The sequence below is a fragment of the Terrapene carolina genome, unplaced genomic scaffold (assembly GCF_002925995.2).
Source record: "Terrapene carolina triunguis isolate 2854851 unplaced genomic scaffold, T_m_triunguis-2.0 Scaffold30, whole genome shotgun sequence".
Classification (NCBI taxonomy): Eukaryota; Metazoa; Chordata; order Testudines; family Emydidae; genus Terrapene; species Terrapene triunguis.
This window is the reverse complement of record NW_020664381.1, coordinates 4,734,958-4,757,334: the sequence shown is the minus strand read 5'-3', so window position 1 is coordinate 4,757,334 and position 22,377 is coordinate 4,734,958. Positions and strand designations below refer to the sequence as shown.

The 22,377-nt window shown below is 39.4% G+C and overlaps 1 protein-coding gene across 2 annotated transcripts in view; it reads left to right on the top strand.

The window, feature by feature from the left end:
* DYRK1A (dual specificity tyrosine phosphorylation regulated kinase 1A) overlaps positions 1-9,362 on the top strand; it is a 112,993-nt gene extending 103,631 nt beyond the window's left edge. For both annotated transcript variants that reach the window (XM_026651234.1, XM_026651238.2), the window contains exons 7-12: positions 564-850; positions 3,757-3,903; positions 4,311-4,451; positions 4,733-5,039; positions 5,384-5,508; positions 8,518-9,362. In XM_026651234.1, the coding sequence (XP_026507019.1) occupies positions 564-850; positions 3,757-3,903; positions 4,311-4,451; positions 4,733-5,039; positions 5,384-5,508; positions 8,518-9,138 (1,628 nt within the window). In that variant the 3' untranslated portion in view covers positions 9,139-9,362. The remainder of the gene's footprint in view (positions 1-563; positions 851-3,756; positions 3,904-4,310; positions 4,452-4,732; positions 5,040-5,383; positions 5,509-8,517) is intronic.
* Positions 9,363-22,377: the final 13,015 nt, after the last annotated feature.

The window sequence follows — 22,377 nt, the reverse complement described above, 5'->3', positions numbered from 1 at the left end:
TGTCTCTTCCCCAGAAAACGGAATTACTTTTTTTTCCTCTTAGCTGAATGATTACAGATATCTTATACATTTTAATTCTTTTAATAATGAGAAAGTATAACCCTTTTTTGGAGAGGCAATCTGCATGTGTTTCTCCTAGACCTGGGAGATGCTGTAAGATATTCATATAATAAAAGTCCCTTATGATCAAGTTGTTATAGCTCCATAGCTCACATGCTATGCAGATCCATACTTGGCATCCCTTCCCATTTTTCACTTTACTGCATTCTCCTCACTCGCTTCCTTTCCTTTCTGTGAATGTCCCTTCTTTGTTTTTTCTTATTTCACCTCCTTGTGTAATCATTTCAATCAGATTGATGAGGTGTTAAGTGAATATTGTTTTTGATAAATAATTATAATCAGAAAATATTGCTAACTAGCACCTTTTTTAATAAATATGTTGGAAGTTGACCCTATAAGGTACTTGAAGCACCTTGTGTAATAATTTGTTGTATTTTTGCATTTGTTAGTTATCACAGTGAATATGTACTTCTAATGTAAAATTATTTTCTTTCCTCTTTTAGTGCATTTGAAACGCCACTTTATGTTCCGAAACCATCTCTGTTTAGTTTTCGAAATGCTGTCCTACAACCTCTATGACCTGTTGCGGAACACCAACTTCAGAGGTGTCTCACTGAACCTGACACGAAAGTTTGCACAGCAGATGTGCACTGCACTGCTTTTCCTTGCGACTCCTGAACTTAGTATCATTCACTGTGACCTAAAACCTGAGAATATCCTGCTCTGTAACCCCAAACGAAGCGCTATCAAGATTGTTGATTTTGGCAGTTCTTGCCAACTTGGGCAGAGGGTGGGTGTTACATAAATGTTAATGTTTTGTGTAATTAGAAGCTTGAGGAACATTTAAAAATGAGATTAAGCAAATCCTAACACTTTCTCATTGCCAATTTCAGCTTTGCTTATGTTGATTAATATTAAACACTGATTTGTTTTTATGATGTGGCAACATAAGGTTGCCTATGAAAAATATCTTTAACAAACTCCCAGTTAATTTTCCTGACACTATTTCATAATGCAAAAGACATCTACATTTAACAGTAGGAGCTTAATATAGTACAAGGGTAACAAATTAAATATTTTCATTAGTATTTTCTTTTTCTGTGTTTGTAATTCCTTTTTTGATTTTAAGATATTGCTTGGTATATGGGTAAGTGAAAACATTCAAGATATTTGTTGATAGTAACATTTAGAATAGTTGGCTTTTAAATACAGGGCCAACCAGACTCAGAGCTTTGAGGTAACTTTAAAAAAATAATTTAGAGAGAGAGAGAGAACACTATTTCCATAACATTAATCTTTTGTCATAAAGTGTGCTCATTGTTAGGAATAGAAGAAAATAAGTGGTAGACTGGGAATACTGGGTAGGTCAGGGGACTGCTGAGGGTGCGTGGAACTTCTAACATCTACTTCGCTAGCTGAAATTCAGTTCCAGGGTGAAAAACTTGAGCCACTGTCATCTGATAGTTGTTCAGTGGTTCAGTCCACATCACAGAATCCACCACCAAAATTAGCACTAATTGGCCATGTTCTTGACAGTCTCTCCCAAGACACAAAAATTGAATGGGTTTAGTGACTAAGGCCTCAATTCTGCAAACATTAAGCATATGAGTAATTTTACTCATATGGGTAGTTGCATTTACTTCAATGGGATTATTAGAATAAGTAAAATTATGTATGCATTTAAGTGTTTGCGGAATAGGGGCCTGAATTACCCTATGTCCTGCAGATGGTTCCTTTAGATTAGAATAGAGGCACATTGCTTGGGCAGTAAAGGAAAACGTAGGGCTTCGCTACACTTGCAAGTTAGAGCGCATTAAAGCAGCCCCAGGCGCCCTAACTCACGATCCGTCCACACTGGCAAGGCACTTAGAGCGCCTGGACTCTGCAGCTGGAGCGCTGCATGAGAAGCATAACGCTTGCTGCGCCTTGGCTGAAATGCCCCCGCATCAGTGTGAACGAGGTGTTGCATTACTGCACTTCGATCAGCCTCCGGAAACGTCCCATAATCCTCTTAAGTCAAGTGACCACTCTTGTCATTGTTTTGAACTCAGCTGTAGGAAAGCAGATATGCCCTTTCAGAGCACCGTTTTTGACAGCTGGCATGCTTATCTGCTCTGGGACAAAGCAAGCCATTAGTGTCGAATGCTGCTTGCTGAGAGTGTGAGAGAGAGGCTGGGAGGAGGGGCGGGTGCTGCTGTCTGAACTTACAAGACAGCATGCTGACATGCTCTCAGCCGCTCCAAAACCCACACTCTCTCCCCCCACATACACACAACACACTCCACCCCACCCCCCTATTTGAAAAGCACGTTGCAGCCACTTGCATGCTGGGATAGCTACCACAATGCACTGCTCTCAGTGGTGTTGCAAGAGCTGCTAATGTGGCCACGCCAGTGCGCTTGAATCTGACAGTGTGAACACACTGCAGCGCTTTCCCTACTGCGCTCTCCAAGGGCTAGTTTAACGCACAGCGCTCTACATCTGCAAGTGTAGCCATACCCTTAGATTGCCATGATTTATGCTGTATGTGTTTTGAGGATAAATAGATTACTTCAGTATTCAGGGCTATCTATCTGACACCTTCAATGAGTACTAATTTCACTTACATTAAAAAAAAAATGGATTAAACCATTTACTGTAATTGTAGATAAGTACATAAATATTGTTTTAACAGATGCCAAAAGCTTCTCCCTTTCTGAGGAAGAATTGGACTCTCCACCTAGTTTAGTTTTTAATGGCAGTCTGCTCATAGACATTATTTCAAGATACATGGAGCATGTTTATTGCACCCCAATATATCCTAGTGTGCAGAAAGGTTCTTCACTGTCTGAATGCATTCAGTCAGTGAAGAAACATCCCACCATATATAAGTATCAGGGGGTAGCCGTGTTAGTCTGTATCCACAAAAACAACAAGGAGTCCGGTGGCACCTTAAAGACTAACAGATTTATTTGGGCATAAGCTTTTGTGGGTAAAAAACGCACTTCTTCAGATGCAACCATACATACCCACTATACATAGTAACCTTTCCCTGCCTGACTGCTCTAAAACAGGGGTGTCAGTCATACAGATGACTAGGAATCTTGTAGAAAGAAATTTTCAAAAGCATCTAAGTGACTTGGGAGCTTAAGTCTCATTGAAAGCCATGGGACTTGGGCTCCTAAGTGCCTAAACACTTTTGAACATGGAATTTAGGCTTGCAAGTCACTTAGGCACTTCTGAAATTTTACTTATAAAGATTAAGAATGCTATCCCCTTTTCTTTTCAACAGTTGAGTGTTGGGAGGAGTGTGAAGAAGGATGTTCCCCACCCACAGCCAGAACCGAACAGAAATCTGAATAGGATATTCAGAGGAGGATATTAGTCTGAATTGAGAGAAATCCTATTTTTTCTTAAAGATTAATTTAAACAAACAAAAGGATCTCTTTGAGTAAAGCCCTATTTTTAAAGATGTGTAGCAGATGTTGGGGCTCAGGAGAGTGCTAGTATTTTATTAAGTATTGATATGTAAATATCTGAGACTTCAAGTACAAATTCTGATTTTTATATTTATTATTAAATTTCCAGACTTCCCTTTTCGTCCTCCTCAACCTCAAAAATACCTTTCTGTGGTAAAGTTCTTGTAAGTCACTAATGTCTAAATCAGGACAAGGCTTTTCAGAAGTTATTCATTATCTTTCTATGTGTTTATTTCAGATATACCAATATATCCAGAGTCGTTTTTATAGATCTCCAGAGGTGCTACTGGGAATGCCTTATGACCTTGCAATTGACATGTGGTCCCTTGGGTGTATTTTAGTAGAAATGCACACTGGAGAACCTCTCTTTAGTGGAGCAAACGAGGTGTGTAAATTCCCAATGGTAGAAGTGATCTTATTCTTCATTCTTTCTAATCAGGAGTTTGATCTAATTAATTGTAAGGCACACATAGAGGAAGCCTGTTTAATTGTTTAAGAATTGGCATCAACTTGGCAGTAGGAATATCTTTTGACAGGAGTCTAAAGTACAGATTGCTTATATCAAATTGTAATGTATTGATTTCTGCAATTATTGATACTTGTACTTATTTGTGTATTTGCTTCTTACATAAGAATTAATATTCTCAAATGTTACAGCTGATTTGTAACTCAACAGCTTTTTTAGGTAGTTCCAGTTTTCTTCCCACATGTCTACCTAGAATTTTAGATTTCATCTCATTGCCAAATTATCTACTACATTTGTTTTTATAACTATTCTTTCTTTTGAACCAGGTGGATCAAATGAATAAAATAGTGGAAGTTCTGGGTATAGCACCTGCTCATATTCTTGACCAAGCACCAAAAGCAAGAAAGTTCTTTGAAAAGTTGCCAGATGGCACTTGGAACTTAAAGAAGACCAAAGATGGAAAAAGGGTAGGTTAGGTATCCTAGATAAGGAATGGAGTGTTCAAAATAAGTTTCTGTGGTAACTATTGTACTGATTAAAAATGTTTGTTCTTTTGAAGACTTAATTTTCACACTATTTAATATTCAGTATGATAGAATTGATTTGAAAATTAAATCTATTAATGTTCTCAGTACTGACAAATAACTCCTGACTTTCATTTGATTTTCTTTTATGGTTTATTTAAACGGTGATAATGTAAAGTCTAGCTTATAACTTGAATGACAATCAACTGCTAACTTCTCAACAGGAGTACAAACCACCAGGAACTCGTAAACTTCACAATATACTTGGAGTTGAAACAGGGGGACCAGGCGGACGGCGTACTGGGGAATCGGGTCATACTGTAGCTGACTACTTGAAGTTCAAAGACCTCATCTTAAGGATGCTTGATTATGACCCCAAAACCCGAATTCAACCTTATTATGCCCTGCAGCACAGTTTCTTTAAGAAAACAGCAGATGAAGGTACAAATACAAGTAACAGTGTGTCTACGAGTCCTGCCATGGAGCAGTCGCAGTCTTCAGGAACCACCTCTAGCACATCTTCAAGCTCAGGTACATTTCTCATTAGTAAATTGTCAAGACAGTATTATTTTAAAGAGAAAATATCAAAAATTTCAAGTCAGCAATTTTTCCATATAATTGTCTTCATTTTTTCACTTCTGAAAGCCTGTCTTTTTAAAAACAAAAATGTTTAAAAAAAATTCATAATAGATTTCCACTACAACCTATAACTTAAAAATTCAGTCGAATTTTTTTCATCTAAACCTATTTCTGCTTTATACGGAATAAATTGTTTCAAGATCAAAGCCTAAGATTACGTTCCTAACATAGTTGTTCTGTGGAATGCTGTAAATATTGCTGCTGTTCTATTATTGCTTGTGTTATGATTGTTATAGGTGGGTCTTCTGGGACAAGCAACAGTGGAAGGGCTCGGTCAGACCCTACACATCAACATCGACACAGTGGTGGACACTTCACTGCTGCTGTCCAGGCTATGGACTGTGAAACACAGAGTCCACAGGTATGCTCTTGAACAGAGCTTCTCCCTGATGCATTTATAAAAACGCAATTGCCTTTATATTTTGAGACGACTGAATCCATAAACTATCCTGTAATGTCAAGATTTATGCTAATTAACACTTCAAAGTGAAAGGTGGGGTAGGCATGGAACTGGCAATTGGAAGACTTGGATTTTGCTAGTCCCAGTTCTTCCACAGATAATCCTTTGTGAATATCTTGGGTAAGTCACTTTGGCCAAAATAGTACCAGCAGCCTTAATAATTTGGCTAAGTACTGGGGAATCCTGCAGCTGTAAGGGGGAAGAATCCCCCACTCCCTAACTATGGAGTGCCAGCAACAGAGAGCCTCTAGGGCTCTTGCAGCTTTTCCTCCATTCCCCTGTTAAGGACCAGAGAATTCAAATAGTCATAAATCTTCCAGTCCATCCCAAAGAGCAGTTTGAACATAGACTTTATACGGCCAGAAGGGACTATCATGATCATCTAGTTTGTAAAATCTCACCCACCCAGTCCTATAATAGACCCGTAACCTCTGGCTGAGTTACTGAAATCCTCAAATCATGATTTAAAGACTTAAAGTTACAGAGAATCCACCATTTACTCTAGTTTAAACCTGCAAGTGACCAATGCCCCACGCTGCAGAGGAACACGAACACTTCTCCCCCCCCCCCCCCCCCCCCCCCCCCCCCCCCCCCCCAAAGCGTTCCTTGCCAATCTGACCCAGGGGGAAATTCCTTCCCAACCCCAAATATGGTGATCAGTTGGACCCTGAGCATCTGGGCAAGACCCACCAGCCCTACAGCTGGGAAAGAATTCTCTGTAGTAACTCAGAGCCCTCCCCATCTAGTGTCCCATCATCAGCTGTTGGAGATATTTGCTGCTATCAGTCACAGATTGGTAATATGCCATTGTACACAGTCTCATCATACCATACGCTTCATAAACTTATCAAGCTTGGTCTTGAAGCCAGTTAGGTTTTTTGCCCCTACTACTTGCATTGGAAGGCTGTTCCAGAACTTCACTCCTCTAATGGTTAGAAACCTTCAACGAATTTTGTCTAATGTTGATTGCCAGTTTATATCCATTTGTTCTTGTGTCCACATTGGTGCTTAACTTAAATAACTCCCCTCCCTCCCTGGTATTTATCCCTATGATGTATTTATAGAGAGCAGTCATATCTCCCCTCAATCTTCTTTTGGTTAGGCTAAACAAGCCAAGCTCTTTGAGTCTCCTCTCATAAGGTAGGTTTTCCATTCCTCGGATCATCCTAATAGTCCTTCTCTGCACCTGTTCCAGTTTGAATTCATCTTTCTTAAACCTGGGAGATCAGAACTGCACACAATATTCCAGTTGAGGTCTCACCAGTACCTTGTATAATGGTATTACCACTTCTGTTTCTCTACTGGAAACACCTTGCCTGATGCATCCTAGGACTGCATTAGTCTTTTTCACAGCATCACATTGGCGGCTCGTAGTCATCCTGTGATCAACTGATACACCCAGCTCTTTCTCCTTCTCTTCCAAATGAAAAGTCCCCAGCTTATAGCAGAAATTTTTGTTGTTAGTCCCTAAGTGCATGACCTTGCACTTTGCACTATTAAATTTCATCAAATTTTTATTACTCCAGTTTTCAAAGTCATCCAGATCTTCTTGTATGATACTCCAGTCCTCTTCTGTATTGGCAATACCTCCCAACTTTGTGTCATCCACAGTCTTTATTAACACACTCCTGCTTTTTGTGCCAAGGTCACAACAGTATTGCAGAGAACCCACACAGAGCTTGCAGTGTCAGGGTCTGTCCCCAGGTAAACCTGTGCTTCAGTTTCTCTCTTTATCCCCATTTGACATTAATGTTTCTAAGACATATTAATGTTCTTGAAGGAAAGCCACTATACAAGTGCAAAGTAGTAGTAGTATTTTTTGTTGCTTTTATTATTCGTTGAACTATGGTCTTGGTTAAAAATATAAATGAGTACATATCTGCTTGATTTACTGATAAAAGAATAAAACTAAAATGTAGTAGTTATTGGCCATTGCTGCTCATCACTTTACAACATAAAGCTAGTGGGAAAAACAAAGCTTCTCAGTATTGCCATCGCTATTATAAAAGGAGTAATTGTACTTCTTCCCAGGTGAGGGGAATAATTATGAAAATAAACGTATGAAATCAGTTTTATTAGCTAATATTTTGGTAGAGTTGTTAATAATACTCTTCTGATGCTATTGGGATCTCAATGCAAGCTTCAAGCTACTTGTCTAATAATATTAATACAGTAAAAGCTGTTTTATCCGGCACTTCACCAACTGGAAAGCTCTATAAAGCAGCCAGGACAGGTTGTCGTTTGCGAGGAACTGCCTGAGGTGAGGGCCCTCCGCACCCGCCACCCCACACTCCCTCCCGTGCCCCAACCCACTGCCTCGAGCTCCCTCCCGCACCCAAACTCCCTCCCAGAGCCCATTTCCCGCACCTGCTCCTGTGCCCCAACCCCCAGCCCCGCACTCCCTCCCATACCCAAACTCCCTCCCTCTTAGTTAACCAGCATTTTTCACTTACCGGCATCCCCCATTCCTCCAATATGCCAGATAAAACAGCTTTTACTGTACTAATAATTTGTTTTTCAGTATTAGAGACCCCAATCAGAGATCAGGGTCCTGTTGTGCTAGGCACGATGTAAACACACACTTACTGATTACTACCATTAAACAATGCTGCCTCTGAATTTGCTTTTTACAACTTTTGCAGTAGGTCACATAATTAGAATTTTTTTTCTTGAGTGTATCAGCAATATTAAATTCAAAGTTTCTGTCCTAGTTTTTCTTTTCCGAAGATACATTTAGAAAAGCGTATTAGAAATATTTCTAACTTCATACTTTTATCAGTTTTTATGCTACTTAAAATTTAATTTTATTTTTTACATTAGAGTAAATTTTAATCGTTTTTAAGCTCTTTGTATAAATGGCATATAAAACATATTTGATTAAACTTTTTATTTCTTAAACTACTGTCATAGGTTCGACAGCAGTTTCCTCCTCCACTTGGTTGGACAAGCACTGAAGCTCCTACACAGGTCACCGTTGAAACCCATCCAGTTCAAGAAACCACCTTTCATGTAACCCCTCAGCAACAAAATGCATTACATCACCACCATGGGAATAACTCCCACCATCACCACCACCACCACCACCACCATCATCATGGACAGCAAGCCTTGGGTAGCCGGACCAGGCCAAGGGTCTACAATTCTCCCACAAATAGCTCCTCCACCCAGGATTCTATGGAGGTGGGCCATAGTCACCACTCCATGACATCTCTGTCTTCCTCAACTACTTCTTCCTCTACATCTTCCTCCTCTACCGGTAACCAAGGCAATCAAGCCTATCAGAACCGCCCAGTGGCTGCTAATACCTTGGACTTCGGACAAAATGGAGCTATAGACATGAATTTAACAGTCTATTCTAATCCGCGCCAAGAGACTGGCATAGCTGGACATCCAACATACCAGTTTTCTGCTAATACAGGTCCTGCTCATTACATGACTGAAGGACACCTTGCAATGAGGCAAGGAATTGATAGAGAAGAGTCTCCCATGACAGGAGTTTGTGTTCAGCAAAGTCCTGTGGCTAGCTCGTGACTAAACTGAAACTAAGTTTGTTTCTTGTGTGTTTTTATAGAAGTGGTGTTTTTCCAAAAACAAAGTGCAAAGCTGCTTGAATCAGAAGGAGATAAACTCACTGAACCGCTACAGGAGGGCAAAGCTGACTATTTTTTTAAACTTGAAAAGATTGCAAAGGGACAATGAAAGTTTTTTAAGAGCCATGTCCAAACCCACCTTAATGGATAGCTTAGAGGTGTTGTCTCACCTTTTGCTCCCCCTTCCTCCCATTTTAACTTGCCACAACTTAGTCATAGATTTTTTTTTTTTTGTCTCAGTCAACAGGGGTTAATGTTCAAATGTTGGTCTTAGTTGCAAATTATTTTTTTTAAAAGCACTGCACAGGATTTACATAAAAGGACCCTTTGAGGGTGGTGGGGAGGGATTGAGTAATATGGGTTTTTTAAGTTCCCCAAATACACATGGGCACAGAAATGCAGTACTGTAAGGAAGAGGGACCTTCAGATTACACTATATATAATATTCAGCTGTAAAAAGGGACAGTTGTAAAGGAGTTTGTAAGGCACATTAAGCATGCTAAGTGGCGGTGATCAGAACTCTCCTTATCTGAATCTACTGAGGATCAAAGCAGCAATTATAATGGGATTCTGTGTGTCTCATATTTTAGAGACCACAGTCAGCTAGTATTGGAATATGACTGGTCTCATAACTAAGGTGCACTGAGAAGCAATCAACGGGTTGGTCCTGGCCAGTCCTGGGGAGGTCTTAAGTGGTGGTCTTTGGGATAACCTTTGGCCTTATGGATTTGGACTCTTAAATTAGAAGAGCCTACCATTTCAGATGCAATCACATTTGGACATGCTTTTGCAGACAGTCCTTAATGCTGAAAACAGAGAATGGGTAATTCAAGAGGCCTTTCTTTTAAAATAGACTTTTGTGACCCACTTATTGTAAGGTATTGCAAGGTCACTTTGCGTGTGTCATAAAGTTGACTTCCTTATTGGTTGAAGGTCACAGAAGTAGTGGTTTGCGTTTGATGGAAATAGCTACAACTGTGTCCCTTCCTGCTTTTTTACTTTTTTCTTTTGCTTTTTCTCGGCACGTGGTTTCTCCACCATTACTTCTGCACAAAGATGTCTTCTGTTCATTCTGAACATTTTAAAAAATGCAGAATTTTATGTGACTGCTTTTTTGCCTCACAATTATGCTGTGAATTTTACAAAAATTTATTTTCTTTTTTGATAATTTATTGTACCAAAGCTGTTTTTATAGCACATAGATGTCTGTAACCAATAATGTAGCAGTTCTGCACTTTGACACAAGGTGTAATTAGACCATTTTTAAATGTCAGTTGAAAATTATGGCTGTACTATTGCTTAAACAAAACTGGAACTGTTGTTGAATTCATAGCCAATACATTTACAGCAATCTGTGTACTGAACATAATAGATTGACATCTAATTCAAGACTATAACATCTGTTACATTATAAATGTGTTCAGGCTTCTGAAGGTAAAAGGGACACTAGATCCAGAAGCTATGAAACCAGCAGTTGATTCTTGTATTCCTTATTAACATAAATGTAAACTTGAAGGTAAGACCTTGATTGCATGAACAGGTCCAAAACAATAGTATGAGTAAAGCAAAAAGCTCATGAGAGACCTGAAGTTAGCAGGCTGTATTTAACAGGTGCCTAATTTTTGGGTTATGCTGCCTTAATATAACACAGTCAGCTTGGCAGTTGCTAAATTTATGGGCCCACATAAAGATTTATAAATATTATGAATAAAAACTCAGTGAATTAAAGTGAAAAATAAGGGTAGTTCAGCAATTACCTATCCCAGAACATTGTTTGCCCATTAGATATTACAGAAGCAGTGATCTACCTCTGCCAGTAAGCCCTTTAAAAAGGTAATTCAGCAGAAGAATATTGCATCCTTACACTGGTCAATTCCATGTGGCTGGCTAGGTCAGGTTTTTTTTTTTTTTGAACAAAAGTTTTTTTTGTTATATTTAATGGCAACACAGCAGCTGAATATTGTGTAAATGCAAATGAGTACTTGGGGGTTATCAGTTTTTGTAAATCACAATTTTTTTATCACGGGATCCATATTTCTTTTGTATTGACATGTCAAGCCTGTGAATTAAAGTATTTTTGAACTCAGTAGTTCAGAAAAGTTTACAGTGATTGAAATGCTGTCATCTTAGAAACAGAGCACTGAGTTTAGCAATATAAAAAGGAATCCAGTACTTACTGCTGTCTAGAAATATAAGGGTAATATAAAATATGGGTAATTTTTCCTGTGTTGGTTGCCACACTTTAGCAAGCACCAAAAATTAAAGCCGTTTAAAAAAATATTTACATAAAAATCATAAAATCCAATGCTTCTGCATACTGTGTTATGTTACAGTCCAGTTTTGTGTGCTTTACTACACAGTTTGGTTACAGGACTTCTGTGCATTGTAAACATAAACAGCATGGAAAAGGTTAAATACCTGTGTTCAGATTGTAAGATCTAGTCCGGACTTGCTGTGTATATTGTAACGTTAAATGAAAAAGACAAGCCCTTTGTATTATAGTCATGCAGTCTTATGTATGATAAACAGTTGAATAATTTGTCCTCAGACTCTTTACTGTGCTTTTTAAAAAAGTAATTTAAGAGAAAAATGTAAACATAGTAATATCTTCCTATGCAATTAACCTACTCCAAACCTTGGTTTGGTAGGTATAACTATAGTAAAATATGTAAATATTAGATACATTGACACAGACTTTAAAAAGAAATACAGAAGTAAAAGTTGGAGGCGTAACAGATCATTTTGAGTTTTTAATTGAAACAGCAAGGTATATAAATCATTGATGTATAAACACTGACGCATTTTGATCTCTGCTTGATTCCAATTGACATATAATATTGCTTTTAGTTTCAGAATTGTTTATATTCTCATCCACTAGTTTCAGAATATTACAGAGATCTTCTTACATGCACTTTAGAGTTCCTACTATTATAATCAATTGATAGATTTCAAGGTCAGAAGGGCCATTATAATGATCTAGTCTGACCTCCTGCATAACACTGGCATAGAATTTTACCTGGTAATTCCTGCATCAAGCCCATATCGTTTGGTTGAGTTAGCACATATGTTTTAGAAAGACATCCAGTCTTGATTTAGAGGTTTCAAGAGATGGAGAATCTACATCATCTCTTGGTAAGCAGTTCAGTGGTTAATTATCCACACTTAAAAATTATTCCCCTGGTTCCCAGTTAAATTTGTCAAGCTTCAGCTTCCAGTATTGGGATATTGTTATGCCTTTGCTTACTAGGTTAGAGCTGTCTAGTTTCAGACATCTCCCCTGTAAAGAGTGAGCAAGTCACTTCTTAATCTTCTCTTTAATAAGCTGCCTTGATCAGGCCCCTTAAGTCTCTAACTGCAAAGCATGTTTTCCAGACCTCAAATTATTCTTGTGGCTCTTCTCTGAACTTTCTTCAATTTTTAACATCCGTTTTAAAGTGTGGATACCAAAACTAGACACAGTGTTCCAGTAATGGTCTTAATAATGCCATATACAGAGGTAATATCACTTTACTCCTATTTGTTTATACCTATTCCTGTTTATCCATCCAAGGACTGCATTTTAGGCTTTTTAGCCACAGCATTGCACTGGAAACTGTTTAGTTGGTTATCCACAATGACTCCTAAGTTCTTTTCAGATTTGCTGCTTTCCAGGATGCAGTCAACCATCCTGTAAGTATGACCTTATATTCTTTACTAGAGTATGGCTTTGCATTTGACTATTTTAAAATGTATGATGTTTGAATGTTCCTGGTTTACAAAGCAATCCAGTTCTGTAGAAGTGACCTGTCCTTTTTATTTACGACACCACCAATTTTTGTGTGGTCTTCAAACTTTATCAGCAATGATCTTATATCTTCTTCCAGATAACGGATAAAAACACTGAAATAACTTTTGAGCTGAAAGCCAACCCTGTTGAATCTCTCTCTAGAAACACTTTCAGTTGTTGTTGATTTCCCCATTAACTGTTACATTGAGATATATTGGTTAGCCAGTTTTTAATCCATTTAATATGTGCTGTATTGATTTTGTATAATGCTATTATTTTAATCAGAATGTGGTACAACACTTTGAGATAGCATGGAAATATCTACATCTCCAAAATAATCAAATAACTCAAAGTGAAATTGTATATGATTATAAATTTAGCTTGCATGCAAAATTTATAAGATCAGTATCACCAGTTTCTTATATATGATTCAGCATGTCAGTGTGGTAAGATATATCCTGATGTAGACGTGCACATCAAAATATTAGAATTCTACAGAATATTATGGTTGCCAGGCAGACACACATACATATCTGCTCTATTAGGATTATAGGTGTTCTGTGCACACTGTTGTTTGATTGGGTCCTGTTGAATCACCCCATTGTTGGGTATATCAAGCAATTTCTAATGATCTTTAGAAATTGGGATTTATTGTCCACCTGATGATTACCTTTAAATTTCTAATTTTTCCAACTTTTTTTATTAACCTGCTTAGGCCACTTGTTTAATTTCCATAGCATTTCTCCAAGATGGTGTCAAATATGCAGGCCCCCCCCCCGGATCTAAGATTATATGTGATTTCTAGAACGAATAATATTGTACATAGATTTATTATGAAGTACTAATATGCACAATACTGCATAAGACACAAACACAAAGCCCCAGAGAGCTGAATGACAAATATAGATGTGATACACTGGGTAACCTAGAGGAAGGTGTGCATACAAATATAAATTACAGCTCCCACTTTTTCTAAAGGTGTTGTAGAGAGAACAATCTAACTCATCTGGGTTTGTGCTGATGGGTCTCAGAGAAGAAATGAGTCATTAGGAGAGATTTGAATTGGGGGTGGGTTAGGGCCTAGCACAATGGAATTGAAGAGAAAATCTATGTGTAGTGGGCAAATCTGGAGGGTATGAAGTTGTGTGTGTGTGTGTGTGGGGGAAAGCTGTGGGTGAGGCTGGTATAGTTAGTGGAGTGATAGGGTTGAGAAGCAATAAAACAAGGAATCAGATAAGAGATTAGGGTCGAGTGGAATTGTATAGATCTTGAAAATGAGAATGAGAAGTTTAATTAGATTGATCCTGGGAGACCTAGTGAAGGGATTTGAAGAGGTAATGATGTGGTCTGATTGGGTGAGGAAGATCATTTGAACAGTTGTACTTTGGATTGGCTGGATGGAAGCAATATGGGTCTCAGGGAAGCCAGAAGAGGAAATTCCAGTAATGAAAATGGGAGATAACTAGGGCATAGATAAATGTTTTGGCTGTTGTGACAGGATTGATTTTTAATATGTTATGGAGGAGGAGGAAGTGGCAAGACTTAGCAATAGTCCTAATATGCAGGATAAAGAAGAGAGGAAATGAAAGATGGTCACAAGTTTCTGTGACTGTGGATGAAAGTGTTGTAATTGAGAAAGGCAAAGGTGGAGAAGAGGGCTTGGTTTGGGCCTTTTAAGCTTGAGCTCTTGTGGTGAACCAACCAGGATGATATGTCGGAAAGTCAAAAATGTGGAGCGTGAACAACAGAAACAGAAGAGTGTAGGTGGTAGAATAGAGTCAGCATAGAGGTAACAGCTAATGCTATGTTAATTCATTAGGTCAACTGAGGATAAGGTTTCGGAGAAAATGAAAGGACTTGAGGACAGAGCCCTCTGAGTCACCAACAGAAGAGGGGCTGAGGAGGAGGAGCCCCACCACAAGAGACACTGAAAATACACAATGATAGAACGGCATCACAGAAGTCAGGTGGACAGTGTCTGTTGAGAGAGTCATCAACTACTAAAGCCTGTAGAAAGATTGAGGATGAGCATGGAGGAGAGGCTAACTATGAACTGGTAATTGGAAACCTTTGTTAGAGCAATAGCAATGGAGTAGAAAGGACAGAAAATCTATTAATTTGTATGTATTCTGAAATAGGTTCTGTGACAGATTGTGGATCCAGTTGTTGCTGGCACAATGTGCCCAAGGCAAAGCAACAGCGAAGGTTCGTGGCCCGGTGTGCTTTGCGCCAATAAACACACCAGGTGGAGAAGCAAACAAAGTTTATTTGAGATCTCAAAGCGGTGCAAGGAGACTGGCACGTCTCAAATCAAGCACACTAACAGAAACAGTTTTTTTTCCTTTATACCTTTACAGTCAAGCCTCACCCCCCCTTCCCCCGCTACCCCCCCTTCCCTCCTCTCCATTCCTCTCTCTCTACCCCTCCTGTCCCTGGTAACAATTACTAAGCAAATAACGATTACATTTAAGCAGTTAAGTCATTCTTGGCAGCTATAAGTTCAGCTCGTTAGTAACACTTCTTGAACTACTATCTTGTCCCGTTCCTTTGATTTCCTTCGGCCAGAGGTATGCAGGCCTCATTATACTGCAAAGGGGGGTTTACCACTGATATCAAGCTGCCTACACATTTCACTTGCACCTGGCTTTTGAGGTCGATTAGAGTTTAAACATGGAAGGAGTTTGGTTCAGGCCTAGTGCAGGAAGGCTTCATTGACACTTGTGATTTTCCACCCTCCTGAGTCACCTGGGGTGATGGTGATGCCTGGTGACGTCAACACAGTGTAGGGCATCCTATATGGTACTGGACTTCTGGGTCATCACAAGTAATTCCCTTCCTGATGAAAATTCAGGAAACATTAACACACTTTTGTAAGTCGTCCTAGCTAAGTAATTACAATGGCTATCAGAATGTAAGGCTGCTGAGCTCAAATAGGAAACAAATCTGTCTGACACAAAAATCTAAGAGCAGCTTGAAGATTACTGTATTCCAGTCTGAGCAACAAGAAAAAAACAGTTAAAGTTATTGTTGGAAAATATGAGCTAATAACTCCTTGCTTATCAGACAATCAGAAGTATGTCACTTGCATAGTACAGTAAATCTTTTTCTGAAGGAAGCTGTATTTGTATTGAAGTGAACAAAGAACATCAGCTCTTTAAACAAAAACCTGGGAATCCAAAACAGCCAATTGTATGCTGGGCCAGTCAGTCATTTGTGAATCTCATAATAGCCACTAGAAATTTTCCCATATGCCTCAAATTGACAGACAATATTGGTCCAGTTTAACTAGGACAACACTGTGAGATACCTCAGTACAGTACCTTGGAGGTTTCCTCTATTCTTGCTCCTCTCTATATCTGACCCTTCTCATTGGGCCGTTCCCTGTCTCCATGATATCTGGGGTCAGACCAGATTTTAGCTCTGCGCCTCAGGAAGAGCTCCCCAGTTCCAAGCAGCACATACAGCAAACACCTTTGTAATAGAACTTTCAGAGGATTTTAAAAAGATTTTTAACTAAATGTCTGTTTCTTCATTAGCTTTGAGGTTTTCTTCCTCAAAACTGCTAACCTCTTTAAGACTTTGGCTTTTTGGGGAGGGTGCAATGCATAGTTCCTCTCCTCTCCTCTCCACAGGAACTTGACTCACAACTAGTGTGTGGCGAGGTCCACGCTGAGACAGTTGAGCAGGCTGCATGGAATCTCCCTTCATTGAGACCAGGCAAGAATCATTGCCATAGAATCAGAGAAGATTAGGGTTGGAAGAGACCTCAGGAGGTCATCTAGTCCAACCCCCTGTTCAAAGCAGGACCAATCCCCAACTAAATGATCCCACCCAGGGCCTTAAAAACCTCTTAAGGATGGAGATTCCACCACCTCCCTAGGTAACCCATTACAGTTCTTCACCACCCTCCTAGTGAAATAGTGTTTCCTAATATCCAACCTAGACCTCCCCCATTGCAACTTGAGCCCATTGCTCCTTGTTCTGTCATCTGCCATCACTGAGAACAGCCGACTCCATCCTCTTTGAAACCCCCCTTCAGGTAGTTGAAGGCTGCTATCAAATCCACCCTCACTCTTCTGCAGACTAAACAAGCCTAGTTCCCTCAGCCTCTCCCCACTACCCGTTGAGCCTGACAATCTAGCCAGCTTTCTATCCACCTTATAGTCCATTCTTCCAATCCATACTTTTTCAACTTGATGGCACGAATACTGTGGGAGACCGTATCAAAAGCTTTGCTTAAAGTCAAGATATATCACGTCCACCGCTTTCCTCATATCCACAGAGCCAGTTGTCTCACTATAGAAGGCAATCAGTTTGGTCAGGCATGACTTGCCCTTGGTGAATCCATGTTGACTGTTCCTGATCACCTTCCTCTCCTCCAAGTGCTTCAAATGGATTCCTTGAGGACCTGCTCCATGATTTTTCCAGGGACTGAGGTGAGGCTGACTGATCTGTAGTTCCCCGGGTTCTCCTCCTTCCTTTTTTTAAAGATGGGCACTACTACTAGAGCTGGGGTAAATTTTTCTAAGCACTCCCTCACACACACTGCCTCTCCCTCAGGCATAGGACCCCTAGTCCCACAGCTTGAATCCCGGGGGAAGGCAATTTCTTTTCCCCCACCCCCAAGCAACCTGGAGGGAAGTAATTCCTGTTCCCAGCCAGAATGTAGGCAACATCTTTGCCCAGATGGTTGAGAAGGTCGCAAAGCATCACCCCTTTCCCACAAGTTGTTTCACCTGAAAAGCCTTGGCTGCCATGAAAGTCTCAGCTGCCTGCAATCTTTCTGATACCATTGAGTCCTTTGTCACCAACGGCTCTGGCTCATGCCTCATTCAGTGCAGTCAGTCTCCACTCAGCCCAGACCCAGCAGCAGGGAGCATGTGGATGAAGTGATTCAGATCTCCCTTCTCTGAGAGATGGACCTGCCTTCAAGGCTCTAGAGGCTTGTCCTACATTTTCAGCATGGTAGCGTGAGTCTGTCTATCTGAGCTGGGAGACTCTGTGCCAGCTGCAGTATAGACATATGACCACAGGAGGTCATAAAGTGGGCACTCTTTTCCTTAGGGAGACATTCAGGATAGGTGTCTGCAGTCTTCCCTTTCAGTCTCCCTGGTAACATACTCTCCCCTCACAGGGCTCCTTTCCCACTTCCCATGGACTGGTGTAGGATATTGCTGACAATCAGCTCTTTAAGGGTCAACACCATCTTAAAACCTCTCCTGAGTCTCCTATGCAGTTCCTCTGATGAGGAGAAATCTCTAAATCTGTGATTTACAGTGAAATACCCTGGACTCTAAATTAAGTTTTCCCAGAATTAAGCACAAATGAAGCACTAACTTCTCAGGTGCTTTTAGCTTTAGAAAATGAAACATCAATTCCTCCTCCCTCCAAATTAAAATGAAATAAAGAACCTTGCAGGGTTGAAGGGCTGTGTAATTCTTTCTTACTTGGGTTATAACAGGGGTAGGCAACCTATGGCACGTGTGCCGAAGGCGGCACGCGAGCTGATTTTCAGTGGTACTCAGACTGCCCGGGTCCTGGCCACTGGTCTGGGGGGCTCTGCATTTTAATTTAATTTTAAATGAAGCTTCTTAAACATTTTAAAAACCTTATTTACTTTACATACAACAATAGTTTAGTTATATATTATAGACTTATAGAAAGAGACCTTCTAAAAACGTTAAAATGTATTACTGGCACGCAAAACCTTAAATTAGAGTGAATAAATGAAGACTCGGCACACCACCTCTGAAAGGTTGCCAACCCCTGGTCTATGACTTTCAATAACGCACATTTAACCTGTGAAATTCAAAGCCACAGAGGGTCAAAATAAAATTTTTAAAAATCGTGCTAGTTTTAAGAAGGGGCCAGATAGTTTTGTGACCAACAATAGATATGTTTTTGCATAATTTAAAACAGAGGCACATGGACTCATGAGTCAGAGCATACATTGATCACCACAAGAGTCAAGAAGGAATCTCCCTCATCACACGCTTTGTTAGGTCATTAAGAGAGTAAAACTAACTTCCTCCTCAAGAGAAGTATCACTCACAGATTTCATGGAGTAGTGTCTGATCCAGTATGACCTACTTTACTGAATTAGAAGGGAGAGGAATTGAAAATAGGAAATGATGCTATTGTGGAAGAACAGAAAGAAACAAGGGATAGTTAGGAAAGAGATAGGAAACGGGGCGGGGACAAAGGATTGAGCATGACACTACAATCAAAAAGAGTTAATTTAAGAAGCTTCATTTGATCTGAAACCAAGACAAGAGTGGTCAACATAGATCAGATGCAAGTCTTCATCAATCCTCTAATACTAACACAGTTAAAACTTTTATTCAGGCTCTTATCTCCCAACTTAATTACAGTTGCTGCTTCCTCTGCAGAGCCGAGTGAATAATAGATTTTTTTGTTTTGGTGACCAAAGGGAAAAAATCTGGGGGGAAAAAATCAGTTTAAAATGAATATGCTTTTTAAAAAATTCTCTCACCAAGTTAAAAACCAAAACAACAACAACAAAAGTTTAGAAAGTGTTGAGTTGAAACAAAAAGTCGATTCAACATAAAAAGCCAAAACTATCCAATTCACAAATGTTGAAACTTTTCATTTCAACAATTCCCCAAAACAAATACTCAAGTTTTGGTTTTATGGGGGTTTTTGTTTTGTTTTTTTGACCAAAACTATTTGCCAAATTCAACCTGAATTTGAATAGCTTCAATGTCACCCCCCACTCCAAAATGCGTTTTTCAGCAAATTTACAATTCACCTAAAAAAGTCACCCCCCTCTATTTTAATCTCCCCAACACACACATTGCTCCTCTACGATGCATTCAAAATATAACTGACAGGTTCAATGTCCTTACCAGTCACTCTGATTGCATCACTCTCTACTCTAAATCCCTCTACTACTCCCTTCTCCACCACAGTAAACTCAATTTGGGGCTCATTTTTCCTACAAAATATTTACTCAATGTACTTACATACTGATGAACACAATTCATCCTAGGATATACTATAATAAGATTGGGGTCAACATCATGTTACCCAACTATTCTTCACAACAACATGCAAAAAATGGTAATGTTCTGTAATGTAGACCCATCTATACTGTCCCTCCTCACCCAACCAGCCTTCATTTGCCTATTTGTCAGCATCTCTCACAATGATTTCTTCCACATTGCTCCTTAACACCATTCATAAAAAAAACCCAACTCTCTCCTCCTTTGAAACCTTCCTCAGGATATGTTTCTGCTGTGACCTCTATAAGAAATCAGCTAACCAACAACAGGTGGATTGTGCATGAGTCAGGATGACCAATTTTAATTTTTTTTTAGAAGTAAAATGATTTAGAACCATTAAATTGTGCAATGCTATGATGTCACTTTAATTACCCTTAGTCTTCATCCCTCCAAACATTTCCTTTTTTGTATGTCAAATTCACTTATTGCATTGTGTCTCAAATTAAACTGAGCTTCTGGGATACGGACCATCTCTTACTACATATGAGCACAATGGCATACCCATCTTGACTGAGGCATCTAGACACTAATAGAATAATAATTTTAAAAGTCCACATTTCATCATTTTAAATCTGGAGGTGTATGGGATAACTAAAACTTGATACTTTAGAATTTAAACTTGTGTTTTACTTTAACTGTTTAAAAAAAGAAATTTAGAGCATCTAGTGTTTAAAGTACTACATTTTACTACTGGATCGGACAAAAGACAGGAAGCAAGCAACAGAGTTCATGAACTATAATTAGCACCATAGAAAACATTTTCACCACAGCTTCACTGATGCTCTATAACAATCAAAGCATTCCTCAGAGAACAAATTTAAATAAAAGTTTTAAAAGGATCAACTCTCTTTGTCATACACAAAACTTTGCATCAGCAAACAGGGCTACATGGATTTTTTTTATTATAATTTTTTACTTATTACAGATTAACTTTGTTTGCTCAATACTGTTGCACAAGACTCAATGGAAGCTTTCATAAATGATTGAAAGACTGTCTAGCTCAGGGGTAGGCAACCTATGGCACGGGTGCCGAAGGCGGCACGCGAGCTGATTTTCAGTGGCACTCATATTGCCCGGGTCCTGACCACTGGTCCAGGGGGCTCTGCATCTTAATTTAATTTTAAATGAAGCTTCTTAAACATTTTAAAAACCTTATTTACTTTACATAGAACAATAGTTTAGTTATATATTAAAGACTTGTACAAAGAGACCTTCTAAAAACGTTAAAATGTATTACTGGCACGCGAAACCTTAAATTAGAGTGAATAAATGAAGACTCGGCACACCACTTCTGAAAGGTTGCCGACCCTTGGGTTATAAGGATGGGATTAAGATGGAGTGGGAATTCCCTATCAAGACCTATGTATTCCTAAGGACTCAAATGGCTTCATTACTCTGCTTAATGTTAAGCTTACTCCAGACTCTTTAGTAAAAAGGTCATAGTTATGCCAGTGGAGATAGTATTCCTGCCAAACTCACAAACTGGAGAATATGACATCACTCAGACTAAATGTAGATACAACAGCCTCAGCCCTAACAGTATTAACTGTAGTCTCTAACTGTGAAGTCTTACATGGGAGGCCATTGTGAGCACACACAAAACCCCCAAACCACCCAACACCTACCCTGTATAAAATCTACTTTAAAGATTTCTCTAACAGCTTTTTCAGGACTGATGCTTCCCCTGGCTCTGATTTGTTGTATGTTGAAAACTTCCAAAGGATATGTTGAAGGGGCACCTATGGCTCCATCTGAAGAAACTGGAATTGCAGGCTAACATCATATATCCTTCCAAATATTCTGTTGGTAAGCACTTTGGGGAGCATAGAGACAAAGTAGCCACTGAGACTTCAGACAAGGACAAAAGTCCCTTCCTCCATCCAGTGAAAGAATCTTCAAACTACATTATCTCAGCAGGCATTCCTTTTGAAGCTGCTGCTTCTCCAGATTCCAGCACAGAGATTACATGTTATGAGGAGGCCATTGCTCCCTTTCCTGAGAGTTGGAAGGCTAAGAGCTGGGATTCTCTGGAAAAACCCCCAAAGCATCTCTTGATTTTACATTTCACAAGTCGGGGCAAATTGTATCCCCTCTCCCGCCATAGGATGCTTTTCAGGGTTGACCCTTACCTGTGATTGAACCACCTCAGAAAATGAGTGGTTGAGATAGGGGAAAATATTCAATAGAACTCACTTATAGTTCCTGGGACAAGTTTATCCTTTGCCCAAAGTAAAATAAAGCAATGCTATCCACAAGACCCTGTGTACCATCGGAAGATGAAGGTGCAATAGTCCATATCCTCCACCCAGTTCTTTGGAGACAGGTATTTTCGAAAGAACACAAGATTTGTTGTCCGAATAGAAACAGTCTCCTGATGATGTAGAAATGCATA